Genomic DNA, 14,307 nt, shown 5'->3' with positions numbered 1-14,307 from the left:
AGAGGGGTTGGGGGGGGCACACAATGCAAATAGTCCGGGTAGCCATTTGATTACCTGTTCAGGAGTCTTATGGCTTGGAGGTAAAAACTGTTGAGAAGCCTTTTTGTCCTAGACTTGGCACTCCGGTACCGCTTGCCATACGGTAGTAGAGAGAACAGTCTATGACTGGGGTGGCTGGGGTCTGTGACAATTTTTAGGGCCTTCCTCTGACACCGCCTGGTGTAGAGGTCCTGGATGGCAGGCAGCTTAGCCCCAGTGATGTACTGGGCCGTACGCACTACCCTCTGTAGTGCCTTGCAGTCAGAGGCCGAGCAATTGCCGTACCAGGCAGTGACGCAACCAGTCAGGATGCTCTCGATGTTGCAGCTGTAGAACCTTTTGAGGATCTAAGGACCCATGCCAAATCTTTTGTTTCCTGAGGGGGAATAGGCTTTGTCGTGCCCTCTTCACGACTGTCTTGGTCTGTTTGGACCATTCTAGTTTTTTGTTGATGTGGACACCAAGGAACTTGAAGCTCTCAACCTGCTCCACTACAGCCCTGTAGAATGGGGGCGTGCTCGGTCCTCAGTTTCCTGTAGTCCACAATCATCTCCTTAGTCTTGGTTACGTTGAGGGATAGGTTGTTATTCTGGCACCACCCGGCCAGGTCTCTGACCTCCTCCCTATAGGCTGTCTCGTCATTGTCGGTGATCAGACTTACCACTGTTGTGTCGTCTGCAAACGTAATGATGGTGTTGGGAGTCGTGCCTGGCCATGCAGTCGTGGGTGAACAGAGAGTACAGGAGGGGACTGAGCACACACCCCTGGGGAGCTCCAGTGTTGGGGATCAGCATGGCAGATGTGTTGCTACCTACCCTCACCACCTGGGGGCGGCCCGTCAGGAAGTCCAGGATCCAGTTGCAGAGGGAGGTGTTTAGTCCCAGGATCCTTAGCTTAGTCATGAGCTTTGATGGTACTATGGTGTTGAACGCTGAGCTGTAGTTAATGAATAGCATTCTCACATAAGTGTTCCTTTTGTCCAGGTGGGAAAGGGCAGTGTGGAGTGCAACAGAGATTGCATCATCTGTGGATCTGTTTGGGCGGTATGCAAATTAGAGTGGGTCTAGGGTTTCTGGGATAATGGTGTTGATGTGAGCCATTAACGACCGTTTAAAACACTTCATGGCTACGGACGTGAGTGCTACGGGTCTGTAGTCATTTAGGCAGGTTGCCTTTGTGTTCTTGGGCACAAGGACTATGGTGGTCTGCTTGAAACATGTTGGTATTACAGACTCAAATCAGGGACATGTTGAAAATGTCAGTGAAGACACCTGCCAGTTGGTCAGCACATGCCCGGAGCACACGTCCTGGTAATCCGTCTGGCCCCACAGCCTTGTGTATGTTGACCTGTTTAAAGATCTTACTCACATCGGTTACGGAGAGCGTGTTCACACAGTTGTCCGGAACAGCTGATGCTCTCACGCATGCCTCAGTGTTGCTTGCCTCGAAGCGAGCATAGAAGTGATTTAGCTCATCTGGTAGGCTGGTGTCACTGGGCAGCTCGTAGCTGTGCTTCCCTTTGTAGTCTGTAATCGTTTGCAAGCCCTGCCACATAAGATGAGCATCGGAGCTGGTGTAGTATGATTCAATCTTAGCCCTGTATTGATGCTTTGCCTGTTTGATGGTTCATCGCAGGGCATAGCAGGATTTCTTGTAAGCTTCCGGGTTAGAGTCCCGCACCTTGAAAGCCGCAGCTCTATCCTTTAGCTCAGTGCGAATGTTGCCTGTAATCCATGGCTTCTGGTTGGGGTATGTACGTACAGTCACTGTGGGGACGACGTCCTCAATGCACTTATAGATAAAGCCAGTGACTGAGGTGGTGTACTCCTCAATGCCATCGGAAGAATCCCGGAACATGTTCCAGTCTATGATAGCAAAACAATCCTGTAGTTTAGCATCTGCTTCATCTGACCACTTTTTTATAGACCGAGTCACTGGTGCTTCCTGCTTTAATTTTTGCTTGTAAGCAGGAATCAGGAGGATAAAGTTGTGGTCAAATTTACTAAATGGAGGGCGAGGGAGAGCATTGTACGCGTCTCTGTGTGTGGAGTACAGGTGATCTAGAATTGTTTTCCCTCTGGTTGCACATTTAACATGTTGATAGAAATTTGGTAGAACTGATTTAAGTTTCCCTGCATTAGTCTCCGGCCACTAGGAGCGCCGCCTCTGGGTGAGTGGTTTCCTGTTTGCTTATTTCCTTATACAGCTGATGGAGTGCGGTCTTAGTGCCAGCATCTGTCTGTGGTGGTAAATAAACAGCCACGAAAAGTATAGCTGAAAACTCTCTAGGCAAGTAGTGTGGCCTGTAATTTATCACAATATACTCTACTCCAGGCGAGCAAAACTAGAGACTTCCTTAGATTTTGCGCACCAGCTGTTGTTTACAAATATGCACAGACCGCCCCCCCTCGTCTTACAGGAGTGTGCTGTTCTATCTTGCCAGTGCAGCGTTTATCACTCTAGCTGAATATCCATGTCGTCATTCAGCCACGATTCTGTGAAACATAGGATATTACAGTTTTTGATGTCCCGTTGGTAGGATATTCGTGATCGTACCTCGTATAATTTATTGTCCAATGATTGTACGTTGGCAAGAATTATTGATGGTAATGGCAGCTTTCCCGGTCGCCTTCTCCGGGTCCTGACAAGGCATCCGGCTCTTTGTCCTCTGTACCTGCGTCGCTTCCTCTTGCAAATAACAGGGATGTCGGCCCTGTGGGGTATTTGGAGAATGTCTTGTTGTAGAAAAAATCTTTGTCTAATCCGAGGTGAGTGATCGCTGTCCTGATATCCAGAAGCTTTTTTTTGCCATAAGATACAGTTGCAGAAACATTATGTACAAAATAAGTTACAAATAACGCAAAAAAAGCACATAATAGCAAAATTGGTTGGACGCCCGTAAAACTGCTGCCATTTCTTCCGGCGCCATTTTATTCTCATGGACAGTCATGATAGTGGGAATCATTGGAGTCAATATGGGCCAGCATCCCTGTGGAACGCTTTCGGACACCTTGTAGAGTCCATGTCCCAACGAATTGAGGCTGTTCTGAGGGCAAAAAGGGGGGGTGGGGGGCGCAACTCAATACTAGGAATGTTTGTTATACTCAGTGTATAGAGTTAAGCCAGGTTTTAGAGCGGCCGCCATGTTAGTGTCCATATAGAACTTAATTCTTGAAATGTTGGTGATGTAACAACACAATACGTTTTTATTGATTAGCATTCGGGATGCGTATCCAAGTCTTCTGTTGTAGTGTCAACAAATTGCATATCTGCTTTCACTAGACATCTTCATAGGTTTTGAAAACTATCAGAAATAAACAGTACAACGCGGAAGCATCACGTAGCAATGGCTATGGAGGAGAAAGTGGCGCTCTCAGAACGTTCAACTGCATTGGCTTAACTCTCTCTATATAATGTATATTAGATATGCCATTTTTGGCCGATACCGATATTTTCCTTGCAACAAAAAAAAACGATTACCGATATATTAAAAAAATGCGGCCTTTTAAGCATTCCAGTAGTTAAATATTTCACACACACACACACACACACACACACACACACACACACACACACACACACACACACACACACAGCATTCTAAGGCACTGCATCTCAGTACAAGAGGCATCACTACAGACCCTGGTTCGAATCCAGGCTGTATCACATCTGGCCGTGATTGGGAGTCCCATAGGACGGCGCACAATTGGCCCAGCGTTGTCCGGGTTTGGCCAGGGTAGGCAGTCATTGTAAATAAGAATTTGTTTTTAACTGACTTGCCTAGTTCAATAAAGGTTACACACACACCACACTGACCAAAAAGTTATTTTGTTGGCATTTACGTATGTCCCCATTACCAGTAAAACATAATCAAAACCTATTTCTTTCACTTACTTGCTGTGCTGTTTCGTTGTTCATTTGTTCAGTCGTTTCATTCTCAACCAGGATTTTATCATACATGTCAAGCAGTGAGGTTTCAGCTATGTCGGTCCGTGGCCGCTCCTCCTCAGTGCGCACTGTCACTTGTGTCCGTTTTCATCTTGTCCAGCCGTGTATAACATTTCCCGTAAACCCTGTTTCTTGTCTGCATCGAAGTAGCGACACAGTAAAACGGCTCAGAGAGAATGCCATGAATAGCTTGTTCACAGGCTCAAATACTTTTGTACGTTTTAACCCCACGGTCTGTGTGGGCAGTTTTGTTGAGCAGGCGTTTCAATGCCATGACAGAGGGTATCACGTCTGCTGCAGGCGCAGTTGACTAGCTTATTTCTCGAGCCAGTTGTTCGAATGGTGCTAGGAGTGTGTTCATGTTTCAAACATGTTTTCAAATGCCATTGAAATGGCAGCAGCGGTGTGAGAACCAGCACATTCTTGAGCATGCAATTCGGCTTTCCTCAGTTCAAAATCCTCATTGACCCACTGTGCTGTCAGACTCAGCATGCTCATGGGGCTGACATCGCTGGTCCAAATGTCAATCGTGAAGCTAATATCAGTGACGCCCATAGCAAGTAGCTCATGGATGTGCTTCAACAATACTGTGCAACTTGGGTAGGGCAACATCTGAAAAATAGCACCTACTTGGTAGTGTGTACCGGTGCCCGACCAGTCGGCAAAAACCAACATCATCCACGACATAGAACGGTTGATTGTCAAGGGCAATGAAATCCATTATCTTGGCGTTGTCAGTTGTCTCGCTGAAATGTTCTTACTCTTTCAAATGACTGCTCGACTTGAACTTGTTTAGTTGTTGGAAGTGTGCGCTTAGTATTTTTCTGCTTTTGTTCTCTGTAGCGCTGTATTTTTTTACGTCATCTAACTATGTTATACAGGTATGCACGTCAGCTTTGACTTCGGTTTTGCACATCGCCGTTAAACTAGACATCGGGCCAATGCCGACGTTGGCATTTTTAGCTAATATCTGCCATTTCTGATATGCTCACCGATATATCGTGCATCCCTACTGTATACAGTTGAAGTCGGAAGTTTACATACGCCTTAGCTAAATACATTTATACTCAGTTTAACAATTCCTGACATTTAATCCTAGTAAAAATTCCCTGTCTTAGGTCAGTTAGGATCACCACTTTATTATTAGAATGTGAAATGTCAGAATATTAGTAGAGAGAATTATTTATTTCATCACATTCCCAGTGGGTCAGAAGTTTAAATACACTCAATTAGTATTTGGTAGCATTGCCTTTAAATTGTTTAAATTGGGTCAAACGTTTTGGGTAGCCTTCCACAAGCTTCCCACAATAAGTTTGGCCCATTCCTCCTGACAGAGCAGGTGGAACTGAGTCAGGTTTGTAGGCCTCCTTGCTCGCACACACTTTTTCAGTTCTGCCCACAAATTTTCTATAGAATTGAGGTCAGGGCTTTGTGATGGCCACTCCAATACCTTGACTTTGTTGTCCTTAATCCATTTTGCCACAACTTTGGAAGTATGCTTGGGGTCATTGTCCATTTGGAAGACCCATTTGCGACCAAGCTTTAACTTCCTGACTGATGTCTTGAGATGTTTCTTCAATATATCCACATAATTTTCCTGCCTCATGATGCCATCTATTTTGTGAAGTGCACCAGTCCCTCCTACAGCAACGCACTCCCACAACATAATGCTGCCACCCCCGTGCTTCATGGTTGGGATGGTGTTCTTCGGCTTGCAAGCCTCCCCCTTTTTCCTCCAAACATAACGATGGTCAGTTCTATTTTTGTTTCACCAGACCAGTTGCAGTTGCAAACCGTAGTCTGGCTTTTTTATGGCAGTTTTGGAGCAATGGCTTCTTCCTTGCTGAGCGGCCTTTCAGGTTATGTTGATATAGGACTCGTTTTACTGTGGATATAGATACTTTTGTACCTGTTTCCTCCAGCATCTTCACAAGGTCCTTTGCTGTTGTTCTGGGATTGATTTGCACTTGTTGCAGCAAAGTACGTTCATCTCTAGGAGACAGAACACGTCTCCTTCCTGAGTGGTATGACGGCTGCGTGGTCCCATGGTGTTTATACTTGCGTACTATTGTTTATACAAATTAAGGTAGTACCTTCAGGTGTTTGGAAATTGCTCTTTTTTTCTGAGGTCTTGGCTGATTTATTTTTATTTTCCTATGATGTCAAGCAAAGAGGCACTATGATGTCAAGCAAAGAGGCACTAAAATACATCCACAGGTACACCTCCGATTGACTCAAATGATGTCAATTAGCCTATCAGAAGCTTCTAAAGCCATGACATCATTTTCTGGAATTTTCCAAGTTGTTTATAGGCACAGTCAACTTAGTGTATGTAAACTCCTGACCCACTGGAATTGTGATACAGTGAATTATAAGTGAAATAATCTGTCTGTAAACAGTTGTTGGAAATATTACTTGTGTCATGCACAAAGTAGATGTCCTAACCAACTTGCCAACATTATAGTTTGTTAACAAGAAATTTGTGGAGTGGTTGAAAAACTAGTTTTAATGACTCCAAACTAAGTGTATGTAAACTTCCGACTTCAACTGTATAGCTCTGGTTTAGCATAATCATCTAATATTGAATAAACTACGTTTGCTTTCAGATGCCATTGAAAACAGAAATAAGCTGTAGAAACAATAACAAAGTGACCTCTCCGCCCGTTTCAGTAGAAAGCCGATGGATGGAGCTGGAGAAATGTAACCACTCTCAAAGTTATGGATGCAAGGACTGACCATCCATTAAAGTTTTAACCATGTTTGAGGTTATATAGTGTTTGTTCATAGTCACTGTATCACATTAAAAAAAATGGTATATATTGGGTTCTGACGGGGTACGGCTGTTGAACTAAACTCATGAGGCATTCATAAGTTGTATTTTTTAAGAATCAAATGGGCACATATCATTAATAATTTATAAATCCCAAAATGGATGTAGCAACTGATGACTGCCCCATTAAAAAAATAAGTTCCAGGGGAAAACACTACAGTAAGTCTGCTCACCAAACAGATGTGTTGTGTCATGGGGTAAAAGGTCATTCATGCGAAATCAAGGAATGGACAATGTACTGACAATTTAACATTTCCAAACAGGCAGAACCTAATCCAAACTAACATCAATATATATTTTATTGAAAAGAAAGATAAGAGAAGATAAGACTGCCCCTGCAATTTCAAGAAGACCTCTGCTGTGGGGTAATGTTTCTCATCACCATGGAAATACCGGATAGCAACTTTAGGGTCTTGGTCCCACATGTGGGTAGGAAACCAACTTATTCTGCACCAGTCTGCATTCTGTCGGTGTCTACCAGTGCCCTGACAGCCTGGATTCTCACCCTGCTCAATGACCTTTGGCCTTGGCACAACACACATGGGCTACTTTGGCATTGTTCCAGGGGCACAAGAGCTTAGTATGACCTTCCTGATCACACTGGTAACAAATGGGAGCTCTGCCTGGGGGCCTAGAGATAGGGCCTTGACTAAAATGACTATCCCCGGGAGTGATAGGCTTGCCTATGGCTGGAGTAGTCTTTAGGTTCTGGAAGTACGGTGTTTGTTGACCCCTGAGTTCTTTGGCTGCTTGCCACTTGGCATAACTCCAGGGTTGGTCTCGGCAACCACAACCACAAAGGCAACCACAAAGGTGTCAGCATGGGCTGCAGATTCAGCAGTGGTTGCCGTGTCATGCTCCCTGGTCCACACAGACAGCTCCGGCACCAGCATGCGGAGGTGCTGTTCAAGGATAATAGTCTTTCCTACTTGCGTCAGTCTTGTTAGCGGGCGGCACCCGCTTCCCATAAAAGTCCTTCAAAAGGACATAGAGCTCCTTGGACGTCTCCTCTGGCTCTACCTCCAGGGAGCGAAAACGCTGTCCGTAGGTCTCTGGGTTGATACTGTACTATGCTAGGACAGCCTTCTTTAACTTTAGCATAGACTAGTGACTCAGTAATGTCCATGTGAACATAAGCACTCCTAGCCTTACCAATAAGCAATGTGATCAATCTGATTGCCCTGTCTGCTTTTGGCCACTGACATAGTATTGTAAATCTCTCGAAAGTGGTTCGATAATTGTCATTTAACTGCTTTAACCTGGACTCTTGGACCTGTATGTGGACTTGAATTAGGGTCAGATGGGGAAAGATACTGGTCAGTCTGATCGGGGTTAAGGTCATCAGGGCCCAGAGGGCCACCAGGGAGGGAGCTTGCAGCTCCTAGGCCAGTATCCCTGCCGTCGACCTCAGAAGAGCCACCTAGTGCCTGGTCAGGGACAGGGGTCATCCTGCTCAATTCCTCCAGCTGCAGAAGCCCGAATTGGTGCTGCAATGCTTTCCACCTTTGCGCCTGTCGATCGGCCTTCCGGTCGAGCCTGATGTCGCACATCTGAACAGGAGGGTCAACTCCTCCAATGAGGTCCCACCTGGATTGTCTGGTATGGGCTCTCCTCACTCACCCCCGTCTTTGGCCACACCTTCCACATGGAGAGGTGGTGCCGGTCCTGGTTTGTCTTTGTCCCTTTCGGTCCCATGGTTAAGTTCTCTTGTTTTGTCAAAAACAAAAAGAGAAAAAAATGTGTCTAAGCTAAACTACCTCTACTCAGTGCCTTCTACTGGTCGTCCCACCACTGCCACCATGTTAGGGATGACCTAGGAGGCAACGAGAGACACTGAGAGGGTGCAAACAATGTAAGGGTTTTATTTTTCAATGATTTCAACCATTTCAAATGATGACTAGAGAAAATAAACCAAAGTGCTTTAAAATAGACAAACTGGATAAATTAAGTCTCAAAGTCTCAACTGTCCTAAAGTCTCAACTCAAAAAAACTGATCTAAGGTGCAGGAACAGGATGTACATAACTTAAGTGACAAGAAGGGACAGAGAGAATATATGGGGAGTAGCCAGTGCCATTCTCTACCTGAAGGGAGGTTCGCAAAACATTCATTTTAAATACACATCGTCATGATATAAAGTTTAAAACGTACTGATCAGATTTTAAATACATAAAGTTATTTCAGCAGTACACAAAATCAATGAATGAAAGGTACTTTGCTATTGCTATTTTAACACGTCAAGGGAAAAGAGTTCCCCCGCAGTGACTAGAGGGGTGGCATTTCCCAACGACTCTCTGGAACCATACTTCAGTTTCGGAATTCCGCTTTGACCTCCTTTACCAGAACACAGCCGGCATCCATGCTGTGCAGACATGGTGCCCGTAACTACAGCGACACGGCGGAAAACAAGACATTATATTAGACCTTTTACTGTTTGTTGATCATCACGGTTAAATTAAAGTTAGATGGAGTTAAATTATACCAGTGACTGTTACAATGTAAACTATGAAGCATGCATTCAACATAGAGAAACGATGAGAACAAATGGCAAGATAGTATTTCAGCAATAAAGTTATGTATGGGTTATAAGAAACAAAAGCAATTGTGTCAAGTCCTCATTTCTATATTATGTGTATATGTAACTGGGATTATTGTGCTGCTAACAGCTTAGCTTCCTCCACTGTCCGACTGCCCCATACTGGTCTCAAACCAGTGAACCTCTGCTTCGCAAAACACATGTGACCACCCTCCTTGACAACATTCAAATGGATGGGAGACGCAAAAGGTACCGGTTGGATGGCTCCATCAGCAAAATGTAAACACTGAGGATGACACTAACCATCTGAAGACCTCTCTAAAGGCTCTGCTGAAGGGTTGAACCTCTGGTTCAGGACTTCTGGACCAGGCTCCTTACTTCCTTTGCTGCCCTTCCTCTGCCTAAGGGCAGTCATGGTGGCTCACTGAAAAAAAGGAGGGGCAGCTATTAGTCTTCCACACAAGATAGGGACGTACACACACAGCCAAGTACCTGAACTCCTCCACGGAGTTGAGAGCAGACTACATTTTTTTTTTTTTATGAATCTCTGACTCCTTCGATTAACTATGCGCTGATACGTAAACATGTTTAATTCTTAAACCCTTACCGTGTACCTATGTTTATCCTGTTGTTGAATGCCTTTGCTGAAATCCATACTTTTTAATAAAACGTTAATCAAACACAATCAGACTGTTTCCTCATTGCTGTTGCTCTAAGATGGCAACTCGGCACGGATGCACATCTGCAAATTGAATCTCAACAAGGAAACAGGCTGTAGTTGTATTTGATTAACATTTTTTTTAAAGTATGGATTTCAGCAAACAAAGAAAGGCACACAAGAGGACACACATAGGTACACAGTAAGTGAACGTACATTTACACCACACACAGAGAGAGAGAGAGAGATTAGAACGTACATTTAAATGCCTAACATGCTAAGGAACCATCCATTCACACACAATAAAAAAAAAGACCAGTTAAAACAACATCAAAAAGTGTGATTCTGCGATGTGGCTCCTTGCCTCCTTCAGTAGGCTATTGTCCAATGATATCCCATCCTACATAGGCTATGACATTGTAATCATTATGGACACCTGGAGTATAATGCAAAGCATCTCTCATATTTATCATGTGTCATTGTATAGATGCTATTGCCTTAATTTGAACAGCAAACAGCAATGTTTACACCGTTACCCCATGGGTCGGACTGCAAATCAACGTGTCCCCCGATGTCATCAAATGTCATCTATCGAAAGTGTGTCGCGTCTCCATCATCCTATGCTACCGTTACAATTTTGCAAAAAGAAAAACACATAAACACAAAAAAAAAACTGTGGTAACCCATGAAAAACCGCAAAACAAACTACACAATTGTCTCGTGCTTTTCATTCATTCGCTGTTTTCATTCATTCACACAGGCCTGGGTTGCAGCGGCATTTCCTACTCACACCGCTGCTAGAATGTCATGAAATTTCAGATCCCATCACTCGCTAATCTCGGTCTCTTCGAATGGACAGCATCAGCATCGGTTTCATGCTCGCTCGATACTGAATTTCGCTTTTGATAGCAACAAAAATGATTTGATTACACTTGTTCATACATTTAAGCCTCACCGTCGACTGTGCTTGCAATCCCTTATCGGATGTCCAAAGGTGTCTACTCTCTCCCTCCCACGGACACTCGATACATGCGTAGAGTCTCTAGTTTAGTCGAATACAGGCTTGAAGCAACGAGAGAAACTTGAAACAAAGGGGGAAAAATATTTGGTTAATATGCAGAGACGAAAAACTGCAACTTTTTTATGTATAAATGAATAAATAAATGAATATGTATAATTCTGGTCCTACAAAATCGATACACAGAACACACATTATTAACCTGAATGTCAACATCAATTAAAAAAAGCCAGCAACTCACACAATTGTAAACAGTTTGTATACATCTTACATCCAGAATGTAGCCTAAGTACCACCACCACTAAACAATCAAAATATATTTTATATTTGAAATTCTTCAAAGTAGCAACCCTCTGCCTTGATGACAGCTTTGCACACGCTTGGTATTCTCTCAACCAGCTTACACTGGAATGCTTTTTCAACAGTCTTGAAGGAGTTCCCACATATGCTGAGCACTTGTTGGCTGCTTTTCCTTCACTCGGCGGTCCAACTCATCCCAAACCATCTCAACTTGGTTGAGGTCGGTTGATTGTGGAGGCCAGGTCATCTGATGCAGCACTCCACTCTCCTTCTTGGTCAAATAGCCCTTACAAAGCCTGGAGGTGTTGGGTCATTGTCTTGTTGAAAAACAAATGATAGTCACATTAAGTGTAAACCAGATGGGATAGCGTATCGCTGCAGAATGCTATAGTAGCCATTTTGGTTAAGTGTGCCTTGAATTCTAAATCACTGACAGTGTCACCAGCAAAGCACCCCCACACCATCACACCTCCTCCTCCATGCTTCACGGTGGGAACCACACATGCGGAGATCATCCATTCACCTACTCTGCATCTCACAAAGGCACGGCGGTTGGAACCAAAAATCTCACATTTGGACTCATCACACCAAAGGACAGATTTCCACTGGTCTAATGTCCGTTGCTCATGTTTCTTGGTCCAAGCAAGTCTCTTCTTATTATTGGTGTCCTCTAGTAGTGGTTTCTTTGCAGCAATTCGACCATGAAGGCTTGATTCCTCATGAGAGCCAGTTTCATCATAGCACATGGTTTTTACAACTACACTTGAAAAAACTTTCAAAGTTCTTGAAATGTTCCGTATTGACTGACCTTCATGTCTTAAAGTAATGATGGACTGTCGTTTCTCTTTGCTTATTTGAGCTGTTCTTGCCATAAAATGGACTTGGTCTTTTACCAAATAGGGCTATCTTCTGTATACCACCCCTACCTTGTCACAACACAACTGATTGGCTCAAACGCATTAAGAGGGAAAGAAATTCCACAAATTAACTTTTAACAAGGCGGCACACCTGTTAATTGAAATGCATTCCAGGTGACTACCTCATCAAACTGGTTGAGTGAATGCATAAAGTGTGCAAAGCTGTCACCAAGGCAAAGGGTGGCTACTTTGAAGAATCTCAAATATCAAATATATTTTGATTTGTTTAACACTTTTTTGGTATCTACATGATTCCATGTGTTATTTCATATTGTTGACATCTTCACTATTATTCTACAATGTAGAAAAGAGTCAAAATAAAGAAAAACCCTAGAATGAGTAGGTGTGTCCAAAGTTTTGACTTGTATTGTATGTGTTAATATTGTACAGATAACAGGTGATGATAATAGCAGCAAATACATGTATGTTTATATTTGTGAGGTATATGCTGATACTAATTATTTACGAATAGTGCAATGAATCCCTAATATCATATTATTGAATTATTTATTTTTACAGGGAGAGCATGTGTTTTTATTGTAGGTGCTTTAATGTCAGAATTATGCAGAGAACACAAGCACGCACGTACACACCTACACACACACACACACACTTTGTCACAATTCTTTTTATACATTGATTTGTTGGTTGCAAAGGGCAAGTTTTTCGGCTTGATATTGATATATTTTTTGTATTGTATATTGTTGGGTAGTTATTATTAAATACTGTACCAGTTCCTTATGAAAATAGCTCATTCAATTGCATGTCAGCTTTATCATACTTATAATGAATACATCCCCATTGGTGGAAATGAATTACCCATAAACCCCAGGACAGCGCATAGCCTGAAAGTCCCCATTAGAATACATCTCATACTTACATTACCCAATATTCACTACATCGATCTGAAATAATGACCACTCCATATTTTATTGTGCCATATACATTATTAAAGATCAAGTTATGTCACTCCAAGACGGAGAGTAAACAAGTCCAAATTGAATCATTACATTGTATGGAGACCCCATAGAATTTCTTTGAGATATCAGACATTGTAGAGGACAAGAGAGAACTCTCTGGGCATCCAGATGGGAAAAATAGAAAGTGCAGCTGCTGACATGAAAGGGCTGAAGATTATCAAAGAGATTTAAGAAAATAAATTGGCTTGCCGCTTGTAGGAGCACAGGATTATGTGGGAAGAAAGGCGTAAATGTTTAATGGCTATCCTTTTTTTCATGGAAGGTGCTTGTTTGTCTTGGTTTCGTTCTTGATAAGCACAAAGGAAAAGTAGGTTGCACACTCTCTCCCTTGCTCCCTCTTCTCTCAATTCCCCAACTCACTCATGCCATCTCTGGGAAGTTCAAGAAGTAAGACTGCGAGTGAAAGGCCTTGGCCTATAAAAGTTAAACCTTCATCTTTCCCAGAAGACCCTATTGGAATTCTTAAGCCATGGGATAGAACATTCTCTGTGATTTATTCTTTTTACTTACTTGAACACAAAAGAGGGGTTTTAGAGCTTGGGATCTAAACTGTAAAGGCCTAAAAGTCACTTGAATTGAGTGTGAGTCCAGAGTCCTTCTTTTCTTAATTTTTTTCAATTTTGTCTTGATCTCCACTTTCACGGGGCCCATTAAAGGTTTAGGTAAAAGCTTGATCTTGTAAACGAGTGAGTTGGTGAAATTATTTTTTCTTAGCTGCTCTGAGAGGCGGTCAGGGTTTCATGTAAAATGAAGGGATTATAGAAGCAGACATTCTGATTCCCAATGAGGAGAATCCATCCTCTGCTTATCACTACACTAGCAGCCCGGGGTTACAGCACTTTAGAGGGGAGAAGCACAACCATATGAAAAGAAAACTTCCCTTACCATATTGAGTTCAATTCCAGATCAATTTGCTATGCTCATCTACATTTTAATATTGTCTGGATACCCCCACACTGTCTGTGAGCCTAGGACTGAATTAGCCTAAATGTGAACCTGACAATAACACTTTTAGCACCTTGCAATACAGTCAGCTTGCTTCTTCCCTCTGTAGTGCAAAACTAGTGTTACTGCTATGAGATG

At 43.1% G+C, this 14,307-nt stretch overlaps 1 protein-coding gene across 4 annotated transcripts in view; it reads right to left on the bottom strand.

Moving 5' to 3' along the window:
* LOC115202940 (probable C-mannosyltransferase DPY19L3) overlaps positions 1 to 11,056 on the bottom strand; it is a 38,357-nt gene extending 27,301 nt beyond the window's left edge. The window contains exons 1-2 of one of the 4 annotated variants that reach the window (XM_029767131.1): positions 10,965 to 11,056; positions 9,655 to 9,775 (exon numbers count right to left, since the gene is read on the bottom strand). In XM_029767131.1, the coding sequence (XP_029622991.1) occupies positions 9,655 to 9,766 (112 nt within the window). In that variant the 5' untranslated portion in view covers positions 9,767 to 9,775; positions 10,965 to 11,056. Of the gene's footprint in view, positions 1 to 9,654; positions 9,776 to 10,799 lie in introns of those variants that run through there. The other 3 variants (XM_029767133.1, XM_029767132.1, XM_029767134.1) reach the window with 3 other exon arrangements.
* Positions 11,057 to 14,307: the final 3,251 nt, after the last annotated feature.

Source organism: Salmo trutta, chromosome 12 (genome assembly GCF_901001165.1).
Source record: "Salmo trutta chromosome 12, fSalTru1.1, whole genome shotgun sequence".
Classification (NCBI taxonomy): domain Eukaryota; kingdom Metazoa; phylum Chordata; class Actinopteri; order Salmoniformes; family Salmonidae; genus Salmo; species Salmo trutta.
This window is presented reverse-complemented; position numbering and strand designations above follow the sequence as displayed.